Source organism: Cladophialophora carrionii, assembly GCF_000365165.1.
Source record: "Cladophialophora carrionii CBS 160.54 unplaced genomic scaffold supercont1.5, whole genome shotgun sequence".
NCBI classification, from domain to species: Eukaryota; Fungi; Ascomycota; class Eurotiomycetes; order Chaetothyriales; family Herpotrichiellaceae; genus Cladophialophora; species Cladophialophora carrionii.
Window position 1 is genome coordinate 2408765 of NW_008481830.1, and position 19883 is coordinate 2428647.

Below are 19883 nucleotides of genomic sequence, written 5' to 3' on the forward strand. Positions count from 1 at the left end.
TCGACGCTTTCTCCACCTTTCTTTGTCCTCGCTCCTTCACCTTCCTTTCAACCGTTTCTTTTCTTCTCACGAGACCCCGCGCCATCCGCTTGTTTCATCCAGCCACCCGACTGATACCCGCACCTGGGGAATTGATTCCCGCGGGCCTCGCGCTCAGTGGTCGAGTCTGGACAAGCCCTCGAAAACCAAAGCGTGTCTCGAAATCAGCTCCGGGCTCTCGGAAAGTGCCTACGCCGCTAGTCGGTCGTCTCGAAAACTTTGTCTCCATCAATGCGGGGACTGATCCCAGCTCGGTTTCCCCAACCATGCGGGAAAACTCTTCTTACTGGCTGCAGACCGCTTCTCAGGCGCCCCCAGGCTTGTCGAAAAACATCGTGTCGTGTCGATACCCGCCTAGTCGGCAATGAGAATCAATCATCTTCGAGACCGAAGTCGCTTGTATAGCCGAACACGCTCAGTCCACCTGCACAGCGGTGCGCGCTGACACTCGAAGAGAAGGATAAATCGGCACGGCCAAACGGCCGGAGCTCTGGTTGCTGGACGGAATAACTCCTAGCCCTCCTGCATAAGTCTTGTTGCGCGCTTGGATACACAATACCGGGATAGATTGCACAAGCCCGCTCACAGCCAGCCTCCGACTGCGGCCCTTTTTACTACAGTACGGAGTACTCGTCCTGAGTAGGCAAAGATAGGCCACAAGATCTCTGGCCCCTAGCGCAGATAGACCTCATTTCTTCCTGCATTTATCAATAACCGCCTCTGAAGGGAGTGAGACCCGCGCGACTTCTCTGCCACCCTGGGTGCGTCCTGCTTGTACAAGCAGAACATGTCGAAGAGATACGCTGTCTGTGATCTCGCTTATGCTCTCCTGTCGGACTGTGCCACTTTTTACACAGAAGGAGCCTGGGCTTCGTCCCCAAAAGCATACTATGTTAGGCGGAAGCGATGCCGTTGCCAATGCAGCTAGGATCCCTGCTCGTGGGGATAACTTCCCCTTCCTTCTCCACGTGTGGACTAGTGGGGGTTTTGCCTTCGAACTCTTCGAGCATGGCAGCCTATGGGATGGCGAGTGCTTGGAACCCTTCTCGTTTCTCGCAGCCTCTTGCCATTCCTCCCCTCAGCCACCCACTCTTTTGTTGAAGAAACTGACGCAAAACGCTGGGAGATGCCCGCCAAGGGAATGGATGATGCCGATGATAGCTTTTCGCTTCTCCACAGTCTCGAGCGACCCCGGTCCAGATCGCAAGTCCGTCCAATCGTTGCACGCCCGACACCTGCCTTTCCACCAAGCCGGGGTAGTCCGGGGTAGGGGTGAGGAACCTACTTTGAGCGTTCGTCCGCAGTGATGGGCCCAGGGTCGCGTCGGATCCGTTCAGCTTTTTCTCCATATCAGTACCCAGGACCCTCGCTCGAAGCCATGGCTTAGGTTGTCTTCCTGTCCGTTGAGCTGTTCGTACCTTTGATTGACATGATCTGTCTGACACGGCTATCCTTCAAATTCGAGCGCCCGCGACAACCTTCACTCTGTTCCGTAACTCGCTCTGAGAGACCATGGCTACCATGACGCCCCCCACCACTACCCAAACCTCGCCGAAGAGAAAGTCTTCGGCGGCAGGTCTATCCGCCGGAGGTAGAACTGTGAAGCGACGGGCTTCCAAAGCCTGCCACTGTTGCCGTGGGAGAAAGGTTCGCTGGTAAGCACTTTCTTCCCTGTGCTCGCTCCAGAGCAGCAACATTGCTTTAGCCATGGTGGCGACTAACCGCTGTTCGCAGTGACGTCGTCGAGAGTGGTATTCCATGCACCAACTGCAGATTGGACGAGGTGGAATGTGTCGTCACCGAAGGCAAGCGGCGGAGGAAAACATATTCAGAAGGGGAGCTCTTTCACCAGTCCCCGTGCAATTCGGCGGAAGACGAGAAGGAACTGCCACAATTTCCCATCTTCGACGACATTGACGAGCTCAACAACTTTCTGCCAAGCCTACCTTCCTGCGAGACAACCCGGTCGTTGAAAGGCTCGGAAGATGTGTTCCAGCATAAGCCGCATATGCTTTGTAAGTGTCCTCGATGGACTTCTCTGCAAACCCTGCCAACACATCTTTCTCTAGATCAAACGCAAGGACACCGCTTGAGCCAGGAGGAGCGGTTTCGACGGATGTCGGTAATCAGCAGCAAGCAACAGTCTCCGTCATTGTCTCTAGCCGCGACCATGTCTTATTTCCCCCAGCAGCCGAGCCGTCCAAATATTGTCCTCCCGCCATTTATTCGGCCCATATCCCCCATGATCATGACGGAAGATCTTGAGTTCCTGCAGAGGAAGGGAGCTCTCCTGATTCCGGAGACGGGCTTCCGAAACGAGTTACTCCGGTGTTACGTGCAATACGTGTACCCTTTTATGCCGATCATCGACCTCCAGGACTTCTTGGGCACCATCGAGAAGAACCAAGCCACGGATACCGTGAGCCTCTTGCTCTTTCAAGCTGTCATGTTCGCTGCAACTGCGTATATCGACATGCGCTATTTGCTCGCGCAAGGCTACATGACAAGAAAGGCTGCCAGAAAGTCTTTCTTCGAGAAGGTCAAACTCCTGTACGACTTTGACTACGAAGCTGACCGGATTACGATCGTGCAAGCCGCCTTGTTGATGACCTACTGGTACGAGAGTCCCGACGACCCAAAGGACGTCTGGCACTGGTTGGGCATCGCGACCTCCGTTGCGAGAACCATTGGGCTGAACTGCGACACGTCCAATGCTCCTCTCATGACGCCTCAACAGCGTCGACTGTGGAAACGCATATGGTGGTCATGTTATATGCGAGACCGATTGATTGCCATTGGCATGCGGCGTCCCATGCGGATCAACGACGGGGACTTCGACGTTCAAATGCTCGACGTGAGTGATTTCGAGACGGAGTCATTATCACCCGAGCTTAGCAAAATGCTCGGAGGTTGTCCAGCGGTGAAAGACAGCTCCAAGCGAGTCACCTTGGCAAAGATGTGTATAGGACTCGCGCAGCTCTGCCTTTGCATTAGCAAGGTCCTCGCAGTCCAATATTCCACCCTGGGTCACAAGATTGGCGCCACTCAAGAGACCACGATGAGATTGGTCCCGAAGAAATCCGCGGCGGAGCCCGCTGATGTGATACAGTGCGACCGTGAATTCGATCAGTGGCATCAGAGCCTGGACCCCGGCATTCCTTACTTTGCGCCAGATTCTCGCGAACGAGTTGCGACAAACGATGGAGAAGTTGTCCACTTGCACCGTGCTCTGTTGAACGGGGTGTACCTGACAGCGATCAGCGCGCTGCATCGACCACAAATTCTGCCATCGGCTCCCAACGTCGTGGTCGTGCCAGAGTTGAGAGAGCTATCGAAGAGGAAGGTCCGGGAGGCGGCGGACGACATCACCGAAATGTATAAAGAACTTTTCGCCCTGGACATGATCCGTTACCTACCAAACACTGGTGTCACCTGCCTCCTTCCAGCCATCATCATCCATCTTCTGGACATCAAATCAACGGACAACAACATCCGTCAAGCCAGCACCCGGAAATTCCACTTTTGCATGCAAGCGTTGCAGAGGCTGCGGGAGATGTACGCGTCCGCAGACTTTGCCTTCTCTTTTTTGGATGCGGCGGTTCGCAAGACGAACGCTCAGGTCTCAGCTGCCGCTGCGGCCACCCCGACAATGAAAGAGTCGCTCAGTCACCCTCCCGTTGAACAAAAGCTTGGCCAAGCTCCGCTGCTGCTGACACCACCACCTGAAGCCATGCAGACGGCTAGCTTGTTGCTTATGAACTCAACTCTGGCGCCCGAAGAGCGGAGTCTGATTGCCGCATATACTCCGAGGACGCCTGCTGGGTCGGATGTAAGTTTGAGCTCTCATACAACGGCCGGAGCAGCGTCTGCATTGACCGACTTGCCCGAGGAACACAGCACAGAGATCAAGGATGAGCTGGAGCAGACGGACGAAGCTGATTTCGACACTCTCATGGACCTGGAAAGCGGGACGGATCTGTTCGCCATGGCTGAAGACGACATGGACCTGAGCATGCAGTGGCTGCAGGGGTTTGACGCCGACAAGCTCTCACCGGGCACGGGCGAGTTTCCGCTGCAGACAATCGAAGAGGTCGAGGAGCCAGGCTATGCGCAGCGGGCCCTTGACCTCAGTGACGAACTCGGTATCGGCCTGAGCATGTAGATAGATCTGTGCTTGAGAAATAAGATACACATTCCGCCTCTACCCGATTCTGTTGGTTCTTTGACAGCTCGTGCTCGTAGGTGGCGTCGATGGGGAGCTGAGCGCACGCGCGCAGACACCGGTGGCTTGCAGATCCGCCTGCTTTGGCTAACGTGGTGAATACGAGGAGTATCTTTTCTTTCAACCTCACCTCTCTTTTTCTTTCGCGTTCTCGTCGCCTCTCTTCGTTGCCCTCAATCGAACGAGTGGTCAATGTTGCGTTCTCACCCTTCCATCATAGCTTGAGGAAGTGCTGACTTGTTCCAACCTGCATATTCTACGCCATCCATCTGCCGAGGTTGCGCGCTGTGAAATTCAGGCGTGCGCTAGCCTAGAAAGAGAAGCTCAGTTCACAATTACACAAGGCACCAAGCTGACCCATGAGCAGCTGTCTGCTCTTTAACCCCGCCTGGATCTCTGCCCTTCGCTCAGTACCCGGTTAGCTTCGATTTCGCCGCCGGGTGATCAGGGTATCCTGGGACAATCCCTCCCTGCAATGTCACCTTATGGGCCACCAGAAGTGGCATTGGCGATAAGAAGCCGCCATTCGTGGTGGCTGGGGTTTCCCCTCGGACCCTACCGTGAGCCAGTGGGGATCACGGTCAACTGGCGACACAAGTCGCTGATCATACGACGCAGGAGGTGTCCGCAGGCACGGGGCCAGCTCCTAAAGCCCAGCCATGCCGCCTGTCTCCCGACGACCATCCCACCGAATGCGGAGCCAGGCGTCAGAGAAGCCTCAGAAAGCAATACCACCAGACGCTTGTCACATAATGCTTGTTAGGCCCAAGACACCACCAAGCTCCGCCCACTCGGGCAGTCGCACGACTTCGGCATTGTCTAGTCTGGGGCGCCAATCAACCAGCATCTGTCGAGCGGAGCTAATTTATCTGAGAAATATCATATGCGATGGGCGGAGGGTGGACCTAGCCAAGAGCCGATTGGCGGTGAGGGTTTCGAGCTCTCGTGGTGCAGACCCGGTGCATTCTGTACACGAAACATGACTGGCTCTTCCAAGCGGTTCCTGGCAAGTTGACGAGGCACAGCTCCAGCATCTGAAAGTTCCCTGATCCGTTACAATGCCCCGAGAGGCACGATCTTATCTCTGGCTTGCATATGCAGTTTGCCTCCTCCCCGTACTGTGTACCCCAGGCGTTTCGCCGTACCACCTCATGCCTACCTGCCACATGGGGAATGGGAAACGGCAAGGCAAGTGAAGGCTATCACCTCCTAAGCCTACAAAGGTAATGCCGAGAGCTCAAGCTCCACGAAGCTCCTCTAGACGAACTCCTCCCTGAAGGTTGGCTATAGCTCGTATCCCTGCTCCAATGCTACTTCCTGTCGTGGCGGACGTCATGAAATGTCGATATGCCTCAGACAACTTCTTCCCCCGACAAATGGTTTGCCCAATGTAACAGGGATCCCGATCACATCTCGGTCAATCTGTGGAGCTCAGTGATGTTCAAGCTAGTCCGAGTGCTCGGTTGATTGTCTAGCGGCCATGGTTGTGCAGAAGTGCTGCCGGTGTTTGCAGCTGGGGGTCAAGGTAAGCAGGTACACCTTCAAGTACTTAAACCTGTGCGCGTGCTCGAATCCCACCTTCTCTGCCCTTTCGAGCTCACCTGTCCGCTTTGGAGCTGTGATTACTTCCCAGTACTTACAGTGCATTCGTTGGAATTTGGGGCCAGGACCAGCTACCTGGCACAGGTCCAGCTCTTGCACTTGCGGCTTCCTCTTCCCCAGCCTCTGAGTTGAATAGCTCTCAAAATGCATGCTGCAAAAGCCCTCTCCCTCATCGGTGCACTCGTTGCTGGCGTCTCTGCAGTCAAGGGACCTGTCGTTCATAGCAGAAGAAACCCAAAAGGCCCCAAGCTTCAAGTCTTGCCCCGGCAATTACCAGCGGATCCCACGGGCGTACAGACCATTACCACTTCCAATGGCATCAGTATCACTTACAAAGAGCCAGGCAAAGAGGTGAGAACTCTTGGAGAGCTCGAGCGTTACTATGCCAGTCTCCAATCCCTCCTCTGTTCATGCCTTCTTGCTTTGCTGACGGTTCGAAAAGGGTGTTTGCGAGACGACTCCAGGCGTCAACTCCTACGCGGGTTTCGTCAACCTTGCGCCGGACGTCCACAGCTTCTTCTGGTTCTTTGAGTCAAGACATGATCCGGCCAACGACCCGATAACGCTCTGGCTTAATGGAGGACCTGGCAGTGACTCCTTGATCGGCATGTTCCAAGGTAAGCACGGACTCAGGATGGTTCAGGCTACTTCGATTCAGGGCTAACAATGTTGTGTAGAGCTTGGCCCCTGCAATGTCACCGAAGACCTCATCACTCAACTGAACCCTTACGCTTGGAATGAGGCCTCAAACATGATCTTTCTCAGCCAGCCGCTAGGTGTCGGTTTTTCATACGGCTCGAAGGTGAGGAGCGAGGCGAGATAGTTATAAGAGTGGGAAGCTGACATACCGACTCAGGGTCCTGGCTCGCTTGATCCCGACTTTGGTGAATTCCTTAGCGCCTCAGAGGCAAACGTGACTGGGAGATACCCCATCATTAATGCGACTGCGATTGGTGAGTCGGGTCTTTACTGCGATGGCAACAGTACAGATACTAATGGAGCCCCCAGACACCACTGATCTTGCTGCCATCGCTGCCTGGGAGGTCCTCCAAGGGTTCTATGCGTCGCTCCCACAGCTCGATTCTAAGGTCCAGTCGACCCAGTTCAACCTGTGGACTGAGTCGTATGGAGGTGAGCTCACCCTCGGTGGATCATCGACGCACAAACCACTAACCGTTGTCCAAGGTCACTATGGCCCCGCCTTCTTCAACTACTTCTACCAGCAAAACCAAGCAATTCTGAACGGCACCCAGTCCGGCAAGGCGTTCGAATTCACCAACCTGGGCATCATCAACGGCATTGTGGACGAATACATCCAAGCCCCCTACTATCCGCTTTTCGCCAACAACAACACTTATGGCATCAAAGCCGTCAACGACACCGTTTTTGAGTACATGAACTTTGCTTGCCACATGGCCAACGGTTGCTTGGACCAGATCTCTTTTTGTGCAGCTGCCGATACCACAAAGCTGGTTGGACAGGCGCTCTGCGCCGAAGCCGCGGACATGTGCCGTGATAACGTGGAAGGTCCCTACTATTATTACGGTGACCGCGGCGTTTACGACATCCGACACCCCTTCCAGGACCCAACCCCGCCAGATTACTTTGTCGATTTTCTCAATCTGCCGTCGACGCAACAAGCCCTCGGCGTGGACACGAACTATACCAGCAGCAACAACGACGTCTATTACGCCTTTCAGCAGACAGGTGACTTTGTGTATCTCAACTTCCTCTCCGACCTGGAACAGATCCTCAACTCGTCCGTTCGCGTCACACTGGTGTACGGAGACGCTGACTACATCTGCAACTGGTTTGGCGGAGAAGCCGTCTCCCTCGCCACGCAATACGAGCACTCTGCAGAATTCCAAAAGGCCGGCTATGTGCCCTTTGTGGTCGATGGCGTCGAGTACGGTGAAACCCGCGAGTACGGTAACTTTTCCTTCACCCGCATCTACGAGGCTGGGCATGAGGTCCCCTACTACCAGCCCATCGCGTCGTTGGGCTTCTTCACCCGCGCCATCAACGGCTTGGACATCGCCACGGGAACCATGCCTGTGAATGGACGTCAAGGCGGCACATCGGGTTCGCCGTCCGCGACGCACACCGAGCCATTCGTGCCGCTCCCGACGACCAGTTCGAGCTCAGCAGCAAGTGCGACGGGCTCGTCTGCGCCCGCGAAACATCCCATCATTCCAAAAGGGCGATTCGCCAGACGGGCGTACTGATTTCTTGGATGATAATGTGACGACGATAGGACGGACGTACTGATTTCTTGGATGATAATGTGACGACGATAGGACGGACAGAGGACACTTCACCTAGTAGTACGTAGGAGTAGTAGGCCTTGCTCCAATTTAATGACTCGGATTTAATTGATACCAAAACACTCCTGTTGATGAGGATGAGTACAGGGTTTGTCAATTGCAGTAGACCACGGAGTGAGGTACAGTACGTATGTACGATGTATTCAGTGGGTGTGCGGACTGACTTCCTTCCGCCAATCAAAATGTCCTAAATGCGTGCAGATCACTAACAAGAGACTCGTCCTGTGACTCTTTCGGAGGACACGATAAATTCGGAGGGTTCTGAGGAGAAAGCTGACACTATACCAGGTACTTGATTACCTACAGAGGCCTACGTAAACAACACGGTTAGGTATCTTACAAAGGGAATTATGGTCCATGACACCCCACCCCTTGGCGATGTCTGGCCAAACCCTCGTGCTGCCCTGCCCTGCCCTGCCGTGAGTGCCGAGTCGTGCCGTGCCACCACCAGCGATCCGATCGAAGGGGCGAGAAGAATTAGACATTGGGCAGGCGGTGGACAGTTGCCACCACCCAGCGATGAGATCAAAGGGCGAGAAGCGTTAGATATTGCGCAGACCCGTCAGCCACCGAGATGTGTTTATCTCTTACATGCGTATCAAAATGGTATGGTATGGTGCTATGTGGTCATGGCATAAAATACATTGATGATGGAAGCGAGGTTGAAGCTCACCTAGGCTCAAGGCTCGAACACCCTGGGTCCGTCCCGTACGGCGTACTCCGTAATGTACGAGTGATCACTTCTCGTACGCGCAGTGATTAGCGCAGAGAGAGAGGGGGGGTGGGTTGGCTCGATGGACGTGGCGTGCTAATTAATTACCTCGTTAGGTAGGTAGGTAGGTAGGTAGGTAGGTAGGTAGGTAGGTAGGTAGGTAGGTAGGTAGCGGAGACTCTGAATGGCGGACGGGGTACAAGCTTGAAGCTCGAAGCTTGATATCCTGAACGCTGTGCTCGCCTGTGAAGGGTCGAGGTCGAGGAGTTCGGCTGATGCTGTTGCTGTTGCTTTTGAGGTCGCAGTCGAAGTTGATGAGATATGAGAGCTGGAAAGGCTACAGAGGTAATGCGAGTAGGGCAGTTCAGTTGTTCCCGAGGTCTACTATGTACGTATGCATGTATCTAGTATTCTACTCTCGAACCGCGGAGATTGTAACTATTCTAGCGGCTTTAGTCTCTTCAAGATCCTGGAGATGACATCTGTCTGTTCTGTCTGGTCTGGCCTGGTCTATTCTGTTCTGTTGTCCCACCTCAGTCCAACCAGTAATTGTCTATAGGCGTGCTTCCATGTATGTAGTGATCCGCCGAGTCCTCATGCCCTCAAATCACCCTTTCAAGAGCACACAACGTACCGTTCTAAGCCGCCCTCTCAAGCGCACACAAAACGTACTGTTCTAAGCCACCCCTTCAAAAGCACACAACGTACCCTTCTAAGCCACCCTCTCAAGCGCACACAAAACGTACTTCTCTCCAAACAGTTCCACCACATCCCCCTCCATGGCACTTTGTGTCCACGCTGGTTCTTTCCCACTTCCTTCTCCTCTCCCTTTCGCCTCCCATCCAACCAGGCCAGGCAGAGCGGGCAGATTGTTCGACTCCCCCGCCTCAAGCACGACTGTCCAGCGCTTTTGCTCGCCGTCCCATGTCTCCCTGCGGGCGCAGAACCCGGCCTCTCCAACAGGACCGTCAGGCCCGCCTCTCAGGGCGAGAAAGTCCCCTCCGACCTGCGCGAGAAACGTCCGTTTATCCATGCTGCGCACGATCCACGCCCAGGGGAAGCGGTCGCTATGTGAGGCACGCAGGGCGCGCCACACCTCCTCGTAGGGCGTCTCGACGTTGGTTTCGGGGTTGAGCATGCTTCCTGTTTCGACGGTGTCGGTGGCGGGGTCGGCATTAGCAACAGATGGATCGACGGGGTGGAAACTTCCAATGTCGGGCTCCGTGTAGCCTCGCGAATCGATCCAGTGGGTCCATTTGCATGTTACTGTTGATTGCAAAGTAGGCGTCAGCGGTGGGAGGGAGGTGGACTGGGGGTGTATGGCATCGCAACGCAAATCATTTCGTTTCAGATCTGTCCACCGATCCTTTCGCCTCTTTCTTCGCAACACCATCATACACACAGTGTAATCAGAAGAGCACGCGCATATTCACGCACCCTCGCACCTCACACACGCGCACTTACACGGTTCTCTTGACAGGATGAGCCTCTCTCCCGCCATCCCCCATTCGATCGAGCCGTCGGCCTTGGTGATGCGCAGGTCGACGTACCATCCTCCGACGCTCATGACCAGCGTGTTGGTCGGCTCCGACGGCTCGCCTGGAACCCAGCGGATACTCAGTCGCGTGGAAAGTCGGCTGGACATGATGCTGGTCGTGTGAGTGGAGGGAATACAGGTGCGCTAGACACTGATACTGTAGAAGCTTTGGGCTGGTACGGAGTGTTAAGGATGCAGGGTCAGGAGAGCCAGGAGAGCCAGTGGTGGTTCATATTGATCGTGGAAGAAGAAAATCTTTCCACGTGGCGGGCGGAAATGTGCGTCGCCCGAGTGGAAGAGGGGGGATTGCTTTGGATGGAGCATTACGTTCGCGTATACATACAGGTGGGCATGTATAGGCTCAAATTTTCACGTTTGGGTTTGGTGTCTGGTGGAGAGAGTACTTGGGTGGTACTAAGAGGGCGGGTTGATTAGTCATGGCATGGCGGGGACCCTTAACACCCGCCTAACACCCGACCGCAAATTGTGTACTGTGTATATATGTACCCGTCCGGGCACTCGTACTGGTTCTTCTCGCTCGGCCTTTGGGGACGGTGTAGTTATAGTGGGGATCATATCAGATCTTAACTATGATATGCCCTACAATAAGGTTCTTTCATCGACGTCTCATCGGCACCAAGCGTCCTTCGGCAAGATCTCCAACACCGCACTGTACTCTATTGTTTGTTCTTTCTCATTTCGGCTCCACCAAAGTATTATGGACGACCTGGATTTGGCGCACCTTTTCGAGGCTGCGGAAAGAGAGCACTTTACGCATTCGAAGACATGGATTCCTCTCCGCCAATCAACTCCTTTAGATTGCGGGCGACAAAGCCTTAGGGGCCATGCTCTCGCCTGCTGTGGCCAGTACTCCAGATACTTGGTATACGCTCCGTATCTGCCGAGGGTACAAGGACGAGAACTTGGACGTCCCTCGCTCACTGATCTCGCCAGTTGACTGTAGGTACTCATGTCCACAAGAGGACGGATGTCGCTGGTCAGTTGACGGCTGATACGGGGGAAGCACTTCTAGAAAGATGATCCAGAGGTCATGGATGTATCAGGCCGAAGACTGCAGTCCATTCCAAGAACTGTCAGCATTCTCGCCATGGCTTGAACAATGGCTCAATTTCGGCAGATGACATTGGCCCGGATTGTGACTTGTGCGTAAAGGGGAAAATTACTCGTAACCCAGGCGGCAAGGACGCGCTGTATCCTGCTGGTGTCCCTGCCTCCTATTATGCCTTGCGTTACGTCATTTGTAAAAGCTCACCGCATGGACGCAGTGAACAAAGTATGAACTTTCTCCCCGTCCAACCAGGGTGTTAGAAGTCTTTCAGTGTCTGTCCCAATGCGAGCAGCGAGGCTGGGACAGCAGTTCCTCGACGATGTACCTGCATATTATCAAGAATAGAAACCGGGCGATATTGCTCTCACCTCTCCACGAATGAGTGATTATAGTAGAACTGGTAAATGGCAGCGGCGGGTGTTCCTGCTTTCTTGCAGACACGCCTTCCCTATCTCGAATGCGACTTTCTGCATTGATCTTACGGAGTCGCTGTTTGAGGCCGCATGCCTTCTTCTTCCAGCGGTCGATACCTGAGACCACGGGCAGCCACACAAAATGGGTGCATAACACTGACATCGATGATAGATTCTGACATGGTTACCCCCCGGAGCAGTCACTGCTACTTTGTTGGTTGATGATGTCAAGCCTGCATGTGGCCGCTGTAAAAGTTGGCGGCAACCTGGAGTTCGGCAGCGGTGGCGTGGCACTCACGTTTGCCCAGTGGAGGCCAAGTGGCGCCCACCGTGTCGATCGGGGGCCCAACATGTGCTGCTGATCGCTAACGGCCAGCCTAGAGAACCCACTGCTTCTCGCCTATCGGCAGGCCACCGCGCGTCTTGTTGTGCCACACCCACGTTTGCTGGTGCCCAGCCTGTGAGCAGAGCTCCTGTGGCGCTCAACTCTCTGTGATGAGTGTGCTGCTAGGCAAGTCGCGGATCGACAATTCCGAGCCCATTCTGACCTGACACGGATTTCAGTTTACCCAGTACAACTCAGTCCCTCTACCCGGCCGACACCAACGTAACCTGCACCTCGTTCCCTGACATCGCACCAGAAGCCTCGAAGCATGGACTTGCGCGGAAACTATGAAATTGACGTCTACCACGCTGCTACCCGAACCAAGAGAAGGATGAAATTACGCATCTGAGAATCACGATGACGACTCAGGACAGCAGTTTTGATTGAAAGGACCCCGCAAACGTAGAGTTAGACCTCCAAAAACCTGTTCTTGGGCCTGACCTGCGGCGGTGCGTCGAGGGTCAAGCCTCACGAGCACCCACCACAAGATACCCACCCTCGAGACTGTTACGCCACTAACGGACCGAAAGTCTCGCTTCGCACTTTGTGGCGACGTGCACATCAGTCCTCCACTAATCCGATTCTCCCGAGCACTGGAAAAGCACGGAGTCTTCAGACGCTGCCCACGGTGGCCCCTGCGAAATCTGTCACTTCTTTTCGAAGTCGCACCGGGCGAAAGGTCGGTGTAGCTGACAGCCTGAGCCGTCGGATAAGACTGTCAGCATATCCGCCTGAAAGGTGGCCAGCCTTCAATCCCGTGATGGACGAGGCATTGACATCAGCACATCCATTGGTCGTCCCACCGCTACCTAAGCCCGGGGCCCCCGGTCAACTCGAGTTTCAGGCATGGCATTTCCCTGTCAAGAAACCTTCTTTTTCCTCATGCTATTCGGACGATTGCCCATCACTGCTCGATCACCAATCCGTGGTGTCCTCAGAACCCTGCATGTCCTACCACCTCCTCATCGCGGCTTCCTCTCATTCGATGCAGCGACTTTTCGATCATCTCCGGACTCCGCAATGTGAGAACTACTAGCGCCGTCTGCCTCAGTGGCTGAAACGGACTGGTTCAGACAATGTCATTGCGTCAGAGCGGTTGATGGCAGCTCCCTGAGGAAGGAGTGTGGCACAGACGAAGAGCTCTCAGGAGCTCTCTCCATACCAAGGCAATGTTGGGCGATGACGTCGAAAGCTTCCCGTTGTACGTGTACGGGGTACTTGACGAGATGCTTCTCCTCCTCCAGCACGACTCTCTTTTCTGGTCCCTCCATGTCCATCCAAACAATAATTTGTACCCATATTGTATAACAGTTTATCCCAAACCGTAACGAATACCTCGCGCGCCGAGCTGAACCTGACAGCAAGCGCGACCAACCCATGAAAGCCGACTTTTGAATGACCAACAACCAGAACCGACTATCATCGGCTTCATACGCTTATTATTCCTTTCCACCTACTCCGAGTCGGGACTCTCGTTCGTCGAAGCAGTCGACTCCAGAAACTGTCCGAAGCTACAGAAGCAAGATGCCGTCTCCAGCAGCAGGTAGAGCCACCAACGCTCCCGAAACTCCCACAAAGACCGGCAAGAGCCCCGCTTCCTCGTCTACATCCAAGCTGACTGGTGAAGGAGGTACTCCTGGTCGCAAACCCCCCAAGCTGGGTTCCTCGAAAGCGACGCCCAAGAAGCTTGAGACACCTTCTCGCCCTAAGCAGGAAGATACACCCAAGCCCACGGAAGAGAAGCGTGAAGACGAGAAGCCTGAGGAGACCGAGGAAGAGGACCAAGGTCAAATCAGCTTGAAGGATACCGAGGAGCCGGGCGGCAAAATCAGCCAACCAGGCGACGACACGGGCGCCAGCGAGCTCTCCGAAGCCAATCCGGAGCCGGTTCCCGATAGCGACGAGGAAGAAGACGACGGCGAGACAGCCCGTGGAGGCAAGGAGGCCGCCAAGGACGAGGGCACCGAGGGCGAGGAGGAAGAAGAGACAGAAGCCCCTACCGAAGGAGGCACCACCGATGCCGCTGAAGAAGCCGAAGACGAGGCGGAAGATGGAGGCAAAGGTGCTCTCGGCGGCCTCGGAAAGGCCGCAAAAGGTGTGACTGGCGCCGGTAAGAAGGTCGCCGGCCGAGTGAGTGGCGCTAAAGACACCGCGACCAACGGTGCTGGCAAGGCTACGAAAGGTGACGTGCAAGGCGCCGCTGAGGATACAGCCGGCGACACCAAAGAAGCGGCTGAAGACACGGCTGGCGATGTCCAGGACACTGCAGAAGATACTGCAGAAGGTGCAAAGGATACCGCCGAAGGTGCAGCTGACGATGTACCCAAAGATACCGATGATGTCAAGGAGACTGCCAACGGTGCCAAGGACCAAACCGAGAAGGTGGCTGGTGATGTCGAGGATACTGCAGAAGACGCCGCAGAAGATGCAACCAAGGATCTTCCCGTCGACCTCGCAGCATTGAAGGGTCTCAAGGTCGGCGACACTGGAGACATCAAAGATGAATCCGGCCGAGTCATTGGCAAACTTGAGGAAGGTGACCCGGCAGACCTCGAAGGCTATGAGATTGGCGACGATGGGGAGATCCTCGACGAGGATGGCGACGTGGTGGGTCGTGCCAATGTCATTGCCGAGAAGGCGAAAGATGCTGCCGGCGATGCCACCGAGGATGCAGATGCTGAGGGTGCAGTCAATGGAGTCAAGGAGACTGCCGAAGAGTAAGTCCACCCACGGCCTGAACCGGATCGCATGCCCTGTGATTACATGTCTCCTATGTCCGAGATTGTTTGGAGTCGTCGTGTCGTCGTTCAAGCACTGACCATCAAATAGGACAGCCGAAGGAGCCCAGGACCAAGCTGAGCAGGAAGTTGATGGTGTCAAGGAAGATGCCGAAGATGCAGCAGAGGATGTCCAAGACCAAGCAGAAGATGCCGTCGAGACCTATCTTCCTGACATCAGCGTCCTCGATGGTCTGGAGGTGCAAGAAAACGGCGACATTCTCGACAAAGAAGGAAACGTTCTTGGCAAGATCACTGAAGGTGACCCAGCAGACTTGGTTGGCATGACTCTGAATGCCGAGGGCGAGATCCTGGATGAGGATGGAGATGCTGTTGGACGTGCCGAGGTTGTTCCTCAGCCAGTTAAGCAAGCCGCTGAAGAGGCCGCCGGAGATCTGCCTGGCCTGGATGCTCTTGAAGGCCTCGAGGTACAGGAAGATGGTGCCATCAAGGACAAAGAGGGCAACACTTTGGGCAAGATCACCGAAGGAGACCCCGCTGACCTCGTTGGCCGAACTGTCAACGCTGAGGGCGAGGTGCTCGACGAGGATGGCGATGTCATCGGTCGTGCAGAGGTCGAACCCGAGGCCGCTGAGGCTATGAAAGACAAGGCCGAAGGAGGAGTCGAGGACGCCAAACCAGAAGCCGTCCAGCAAGCGCTCGACAAGGTGGACGAAGTTGCAGAGCAGTTGAAGCCCAACCTCACAATCGTCGAGGGCCGCAAGCTCAACAAGAAGGGCAAGATCCTTGACGATGAGGGAGAAGTGCTTGCTGAGCTTGTCGAAGGTGATTTGAAAGAATGCCAGGGCAAGATCCCTAACGAGAACGGCGAGATTGTCGACAAAGATGGAAACGTCATCGGACGTGTCCAGGTCGTCGAAGGGGAAGCTGCCGATGAAGCTATGAAAGAACTCCACCCAGACTTGGTGGAGGAGCTCGAAGACGCCCAGAAAGCCGCGGACGAGGCCGAGAAGCAAGCTCAAGAAGCTGGCGATCAGGCTGACGCGGCTGGCGAGGCGAAAGAAGCAGCAGAAGATGCCCAGGAAGGGGCTGAAGGTGCTGCTGACGAGGCTAAGGATGCCGCTGACAAGGCAGCCAAGCCTGATTTTGCTCAACTCGAAGGTCTCAAAGTCAACAAGAAGGGTGAGGTGGTCAATGAAGACGGTGATGCCATTGCCAAACTGTCTGAAGGCTTTGATGTTGAGGCCGTCCGCGGCAAGAAGATCAACGAGAACGGAGAAATCCTTGACAAAGATGGAAATGTCATTGGCAAGGTCGAATTCATCCCTGCAGCTATTGAGGAAGGCCTCGTTGAGACCATTGACGAGGCTGCTCCCGACGGTCTGGACACTTCCGTCCTTGATGGCCTGAAGGTGAACAAAAAGGGTCTTGTACTCAATGAGGATGGCGAAGAAATTGCCAAGCTCGTTGAAGGTGACCTGGCCGCTGTCGCAGGTAAGAAACTGAATGACAAAGGAGAGGTCCTGGACAAGGACGGAAATGTCATTGGTAAAGTTGAGCTCACCACTCAAGAACAACCGGAAGAGGAGCAAGCCGACGAGGAAGCCGGCGAAGAAGTCGACGATGGTCTTCCTCCTCTATCCATTCTCGAAGGTCTCAAGGTCAACAAGTCGGGCAAGATCGTCGACAGCAATGGAAACATCGTCGGTGAACTGGTGGAAGGTGACGCCAAGAAACTCTGGAAAGCTGGTACCGTCTGCGACGCTGAAGGTCAGTTCTGGGACAACAAGGGCCACGTCATCGGCCGGGCGAAGACTCTCCCTCAGGAAGATGCTGAAGGAGAAGCCGAGTTCGCTGGTCTGGAAGGTCTCACTGTTGTGGCCGACGGATGGGTGGAAGATGAGAATGGTAACAGAGTCGGTCGCATTGTAGAAGGCGACGCAAAGAAACTTGTTGGCCGGGCTGTGGACGAAGACGGCGATGTCATCGACAAGCGAGGTAACGTTGTCGGCCATGCCGAGCGATACGAGGAGCCGGAAGCAGAGCCCGAACCGGCACCCGAGCACATCGACCTTTCGGAGTTGAAGGGTCTCTCACCCAACAAGCAAGGCAACGTCATTGGACCTGACGGGGTTCCCATCGGTCGCCTGGTCGAGGGCAACCCCAAGGAACTTGCCGGCCGGAAGATCGACGGAGAAGGTCAGATCTGGAATGACCGAGGGGAAGTCGTTGGCCGCGTCGATCTTATTCCCGCAAGCGAGCGCGAAGCCAAACCCGAAGGTCCCTTCGCTGGTCTCGAGGGTCTCGTTGTCGTGAAAGAAGGTTTCGTTGAAGACCACGAAGGCAACGTCGTGGGCAAAGTCGTCGAAGGAGACTGGAAGAAGCTTATCGGCCGCGCCGTCGACGAGGACGGTGATATCATCGACAAGTACGGAAACGTCAAGGGTCACGTCGAGCCGTACGAGGTGCCTGAGGAGGAGGTCGTTGAAGAAGACCTCTCGAGCCTTGCTGGCAAGACAGTCAACAAGTCCGGCAAGATCGTCGACGAACATGGCACCATCTTTGGAGAGGTCGCCGAAGGAGATGTGAAGCGTCTGGTCGGATGCAAGGTCGACGGGCAAGGCCAAATCTGGTCCAACGACGGCAAGGTCATTGGTCGCGGCAGACTGATTGTCGGAGGTGACGACGGTCGTTCCGAAGGCCCCTTCTCGAACTTCGAGTCTACTAGCATTGACAAGGAGGGCTATGTCCGAGACTCAGCTGGGGAGATCATCGGCCGTGTCACCGAGGGGGATGTCAAGAAGCTCGTCGGACGCAAGGTGGATGACGATGGAGACATCACAGACAAGAACGGGAATGTCATCGGTCATGCCGAGCGCTGGGAACCTGAAAAGAAAGAGCGCGAAGTGTCGCCAATGGCTGGTCTGCGCGTGAACAAGGAAGGCGAAGTCCGCGACAAGAACGGCGACGTCATTGGCAGGCTCACCGAAGGTAACTTGCTGGCTTGCATCGGCAAAGAGGTCAACGATAATGGATATGTCGTCGATCAAGACGGCAACAAGATCGGTGAATGCACGCTTCTGGAGAACATTCCCGAGGAAGAGGTTGAAGAAGGACCTACGCCTGAACAGATGAAGGAAGAAGAGGAGCGGGAGATTGCCAAGAAGATCTCCAGCATCATCAACCAGACGCTGGAGAAGATGGAACCTATCTGCAAGCAGATTACAGAGGTAAGTGCCTGTCTGCAAATGGTTGTTTGGCTGTCATCGACCGTGTTGCTGACTTTGACGTTCAGATCATCGAACGCGCCGACCGTACCCCCAAGGACGAACTTGATGAAGAGAAACTGGTCCAAGATGTGAAACCCCTGATCGAGGAAGGCGGTCGCATTCTCGGCGAATGTAACGGAGCTATTCGCGGTCTCGATCCCGACGGCCACATCGCCGCCAACGCGAAAGCTAAGGCCGCATCTGGAGAGGCTACGCCAGAAGAGCACCGCGTCGCCGAAGGTCTCAAGGAGTTGACCACGCAGGTGGTCAAGACAGTTGACAACGCGAAGAAACGCATCGCCGACATGCCACACGCGAAGAAGAAGTTGAATCCTCTTTGGGGATTGTTGACGGAGCCGCTGTTCCAGATCATCGCAGCCGTGGGCCTGCTTCTATCAGGTGTGTTGGGCTTGGTTGGCAAGCTGCTCAACGCCCTCGGCCTTGGCGGATTGGTCAATGGCATCCTCGGCGGCTTAGGTGTCGACAAGCTGCTCGGGGGATTGGGACTCGGCAGTGTTGCCGAAAGTCTTGGGCTCGGGGGTGGTAAGAAGAAATAAGTCAACACGTGGAAGTGACGTGAGGGTGATGGATGTGCTTGGAATGGACGATGATGCTGAACTGTTCCTCTCAGCTCTGCAGCGATATCTCTCTGAGGAGACAAGAAGAGAAGAGTCTGGCGAGGAGAAAAAGATGAAGTTGCCGTTGCGTCTGGCCCCGATGTTCAAATCAGGGCCCTTGACTGATCAGGATGGACACCTCGTACGTCAACGGGCTGGATTTGGACAACCGGGCGAGACGCATACGCAGATGCAGTGGGACGATCCGAAGGAAGGTTATGGATGGGCATGGGAATGGACCTGGGCTTGTCACGAATGTGTAAATTATCTGTTCTTGTCTCTATTTGCGGTCATGGTCTTTGGATTCCCAGCTTTTATTGTTGCGTGTTGGTGGGCTGGCTAAGTAAGTCATCTATCGAGGTGGACTATGCGTGCCTGCGGATGTACTGTAACATAGCAAACCACTCTTGATGAGACTAACTGATTGCTAAAAAATGGACTTGTGTGTGTTTTCAGCTGCAAGGAATCCGTCTCATCATGTCCCCATCACCCTCGCCTGCACATGGTTGTGGATTGTAATTCCTGGAGAGGAAGATATATACTGCAACGTCGACGATGACGACCACAAATCTCCAGTCGTGCTCCGTACTTGGTGCAAAAAGGGCGCCGTCTCTCGGGGCCAGCCAGCTTTGATGGATTCTTTCTTTCCTCCATTCAACTGAACTCGTAGTTCTCACCTAGGTACGGAGGATACCTTGCATACTCCGTACATACTCTCTCTAGAGCCGTGTACGTACAGTAAGTAGTCAATAGTGGATGAGGGAGTGAGTGGATGAGTCGCCGTTAGAGGATGCTGATGCTGATGCTGATGCTGATGCTGATGCTGATGCTAGTGGCGAAGCAAGCAATGCAATGCAATGCAATGCCATTCTACCTACCTACCTACCTACCTACCTACCTACCTACCTACCTACCTACCTACCTACCTACCTACCTACCTACCTACCTACCTACCT

At 54.8% G+C, this 19883-nt stretch overlaps 4 protein-coding genes across 4 annotated transcripts; 3 read left to right on the forward strand and 1 right to left on the reverse strand.

The window, feature by feature from the left end:
* Positions 1–1551: 1551 nt before the first annotated feature.
* On the forward strand, positions 1552–4201 carry G647_06695 (uncharacterized protein; the record flags this gene model as incomplete). The annotated part of the gene is made up of 3 exons (XM_008731014.1): positions 1552–1694; positions 1774–2054; positions 2109–4201. The coding sequence occupies 3 exons, from the start codon at positions 1552–1554 to the stop codon at positions 4199–4201; spliced, it is 2517 nt and encodes an 838-aa protein (XP_008729236.1).
* Positions 4202–6007: 1806 nt separating this feature from the next.
* G647_06696 (uncharacterized protein) lies at positions 6008–8088 on the forward strand (the record flags this gene model as incomplete). The annotated part of the gene is made up of 6 exons (XM_008731015.1): positions 6008–6214; positions 6306–6480; positions 6541–6665; positions 6720–6816; positions 6872–6994; positions 7049–8088. 6 exons carry the CDS (start codon positions 6008–6010, stop codon positions 8086–8088), a joined length of 1767 nt encoding a protein of 588 aa, XP_008729237.1.
* A 1523-nt stretch (positions 8089–9611) lies between these two features.
* G647_06697 (uncharacterized protein) lies at positions 9612–10544 on the reverse strand (the record flags this gene model as incomplete). Its single annotated transcript, XM_008731016.1, has 2 exons — positions 9612–10165; positions 10364–10544. The coding sequence occupies 2 exons, from the start codon at positions 10542–10544 to the stop codon at positions 9612–9614; spliced, it is 735 nt and encodes a 244-aa protein (XP_008729238.1).
* A 3283-nt stretch (positions 10545–13827) lies between these two features.
* Positions 13828–18867, forward strand: G647_06698 (uncharacterized protein; the record flags this gene model as incomplete). Its single annotated transcript, XM_008731017.1, has 3 exons — positions 13828–15020; positions 15133–18271; positions 18337–18867. The coding sequence occupies 3 exons, from the start codon at positions 13828–13830 to the stop codon at positions 18865–18867; spliced, it is 4863 nt and encodes a 1620-aa protein (XP_008729239.1).
* Between the last annotated feature and the right edge of the window lie 1016 nt (positions 18868–19883).